This window comes from Nicotiana tabacum, chromosome 1 (assembly GCF_000715075.1).
Source record: "Nicotiana tabacum cultivar K326 chromosome 1, ASM71507v2, whole genome shotgun sequence".
Classification (NCBI taxonomy): domain Eukaryota; kingdom Viridiplantae; phylum Streptophyta; class Magnoliopsida; order Solanales; family Solanaceae; genus Nicotiana; species Nicotiana tabacum.
The window spans coordinates 147,433,996-147,437,607 of NC_134080.1; the positions used below are offsets into that span (position 1 = coordinate 147,433,996).

At 37.7% G+C, this 3,612-nt stretch overlaps 1 protein-coding gene across 1 annotated transcript; it reads right to left on the bottom strand.

Annotated features, from left to right (window-relative positions):
* Positions 1–1,737: 1,737 nt before the first annotated feature.
* Positions 1,738–2,592, bottom strand: LOC142164166 (uncharacterized). The gene has a single exon (XM_075221432.1). It carries the CDS (start codon positions 2,590–2,592, stop codon positions 1,738–1,740), a length of 855 nt encoding a protein of 284 aa, XP_075077533.1.
* Positions 2,593–3,612: the final 1,020 nt, after the last annotated feature.

Consider the following 3,612-nt stretch of genomic DNA (forward strand, 5'->3'; position numbering starts at 1 on the left):
TGGTTTTGGAAAGGATGTTATGTGTTTTGGAATTAGTTCTAGAAGGATAGGATTATGATCCGAATGGGTTTTACGCAAGTGAATTACAGATGCCTTAGGAAATATCCGTAACCAATCTTCATTTGCTAGAACCTTGTCTAGTCTTTCCATAATACGGTTACTATTTATCTTATTATGATTTGACTATGTATATTTACAACCTTTAAAACCCGGGTCCATTAACTTACAATAATTAATCCTATTCCATAATTTGGCTGCCCTTCTTCTATTTATAGGGTTACCTCCTAACTTGTCACCTGCTACAAAAACATCGTTAAAATCTCCACCTAGTAACCAAGCACCTTTATAATTATCGTAAATGTTTGCGACATTATCCCACATATTATTTCTGTTTGAAATCTTTGTACTAGCATAAATGGATGTAAATAACCAAGGATATTGAGAAGGGATTACCTCAAGTAGTGTATGAATTTTATTGTTTCTTTTGGCGAAATTGTTGACATGGACCAAGTTGGTATCTCACATCACTACCATGCCACCTGATTGTCCCTCTGCTATGACCTTTATCATAGCCGGAAACCCAAATTCATTCATTAGGCATCCATGGTTTGTCATCCTTGTTTCCAGTAAGGTGACCTTGCAAGGGTGGTGAGTGGATATTAGCTCGTGAAAATTTCTCTTAAACTCATCATTATTTCCTCCTCTGATGTTCCAGATAATAATATTTTTAGCACGATTCATTGGTAGATGAGGGTGATGGGGGGACCATTGGACTGGATTGCTATTGGGAATACTGGATTCTTCCTTAAAGAGGGAACTAGGATCATGGCTAATTTCCCTACAGTGGGGTCGCGGGGTAGCCTCATGTCCATTGTGAATTTTAATAGTGAAGGTGGACATGCTAGAATAAGCCTCTTCTCCCGCCTCTCCTTGAATAGATACACCTTTACTTCGTCTAGGTTTGAAGACTCTACTATTTGTTCCCCTATAAGGTCTATCTCCCTTTGGATTTCCTAAATCTTGTGGCATATGGGGTTGAGGAACATGCTGATCCATCGGGTCTGGGTTCATTGGCACTTCTTGTTGCATGTGGTCTTAAGGCAGTTCCCAGGGCATTAAGATTGGATTCAGGGCAATCAACTCTTACGGAGGAAAGAAGGGAAGCTCTAGACCTATGTTTTGAAGGAGATAAGGGTTCTAAGAGAAGTGGCGGGGAGGTTCCATTGGGCCCGCATGGCTTGGACTAAGTTGTTGTTCATCCCAGACGCTAGGGGTTGCATGATGTTGTTTACCCAAATGTGATTCAGATAGTTGCTCATTGATAAGTGTAGGCCCTCGGACACAATCTGTGCTAGGAATTGTGGGTTGTTGATGAGTATTATACTCTCTTGCCCGTTGATATTCACTTGGAGTGATATCCCCCTCCCCATAAGACCTAGCTCTATCCAGGAGGTCGGGTGATGGTTCTGAGGAAGTGGAGGTTGGGCATACAATATTGGAAGTGGTGGCATTTGTTGAGGGAAAGGAGGTAGGTTGTCCATGTGGAGCAGTCTTTGGTTTCTTAGAATTTTAATTAGTCGGAATCTTCTCCAATTGCTTAATGGTATTCTTAGCATTCTTAGGAGAAGGGTCTTGGTAATATAAGGGTTGAGGGGTTGACTGGTGTGGATCTGGTGTGGAGTTTTTTGCTTTATTCATTGGTGAGGGATTAATATCCTTCTTAGCAAATCCTTTCTCCTAACAATCTGTGGTTTTATAGCCCAAGTGACCACAAGACTTGCAAAGATAATTGTCCACTTCATATTGGATTTGCTGCTTATGACTTCTGATATAGATAACTTTTTTAACTAGTTCGTCCATAGACACTTTTATGCATAGTCTACCATACCTTCCTCTTAGTGATGAGGATGTACAAGCGTCTACCTTTAGGGGTTTTCCAATGGCTTTCCCTACTTTTTGTAAAATTTGGCTATCATAGAATTCTGTGGGTAATTGGGGTAGCCTGACCCAAACAGCCGTGTGGCTTTGTCTGGCATTCTTGGCTACGAAGTTTGGTTGCCAGTGTTGGATAGATAAAATGAAGCCATAGATAAACCATGGCCCGTCTTGGAGGATATGGTTCATACTGCCTTCATTTTGAAGTTTAACAATGTAGTAGTCATTGCCCAAGCCGATGAGGGGAAAATTCTCTTTAATTTTCCATAGTTCTTGAATTTTTTGTTTCAAAATTTGATGAAGGATCCTTTTTCCGTGTAGTTTAATTATTAGAGAGTATTTCCAGGGGTGATAGATTCTTTGTTTGTCCTCCAGTATGATGGTAATGGAGAGGGCTAGGTTTTCATAGTCTTCTTTGGAAAGTGGAGTAGACTCATGTTCTTGAATTTCCATTGGTAGGGTGAGGGAAGATAGATGGTCTATGAAGAGATCAATTTGCTCCCCATATCCAATTAGTTTATCTTTAAAAGTGGTTGGAATGGGATCGATTGGGTTTCCTATGTTGGTTTGATCCCTAGATGGATTACTAGGCGTTAAATTATCCGGTGGTTTCAGAGGAACTTTTGTGTTTTCTAGGTTGGGAGGATCTGAATCCATGGTATTGAGTGAGGTAGAAGTTTTGTTTGGGGAGAGTTAGAGAGATGGAGGAGCAACCGAACTTTAGCTTTCAACAAAGAAGAATGATGTGTTGACTATATCTTCTGTTACTCGACGCGCATATAGTAAAATAATATCAATAATATTAAATCAAAGAATTGAGTAAATAATTGTACATGCAACTCTGCAAGAGTAAGGTACAAACTGAGTATCTGTCATGAAATATTGAGTGGACGTTTGTTTTTATTGAATAATTATCTTTATATGTAAATATAGATAGATACTATGTGAAAATCAAAAAGAATAAAAGTAATATAAGAACTATGGATCAAAATGATAGAAGCAAAAAAATACAAATAAAAATTTGAATGCAATGCCAACATAAGTTATTTTCGTATGAAGGAAAGCTCTAAATTTGATATTTAGATTGGCACACAAGCAATAATATTTTTTCCACAAATAAAACTAAATTAGTTGATAGTTTATTTCAATCTAAATAAAGATCACCTATCTTTTTCGACTTTTAATTTTCTTATTTGTTGTTTATCCTTAAAATAGTAAAGTTAAATTTATAGCGTGGTTTATAGACAAGCGAATCGATTTAATTCCAAAAATAATAAAGAAATGAGAACGCAAATAAAACTAATGACTGAAATTAAAGGAAATAGCAAGCTTGATTCTGAGCTCGATCTTTCCGGGAGCAAACGTAAAAGCAGTGATAAAGGCAATGATAAAACTGTTTAGATTGAGCGTAAAATAGTAGACTAAAGCTTTTGTGTGCATGATGTTTTCTTTTCCTATAAGGTTGCCAATCTTGATATTTATATATATCCTTAGGGAGACAAGATCCTAAAATCAAGCCCCTCTTGAATGAGAATAAAAATATCATTAAGGGGTGCATAAGAGCTGACTTTGAATGTAGAAATTCTCTGTAACAGCTACTCATTAAATGATATCCGATGTCGAGCCTTGAAATATTTTTCATCGGTTGTGCTTCCTTCGGGGTCCATCCCGTACTTG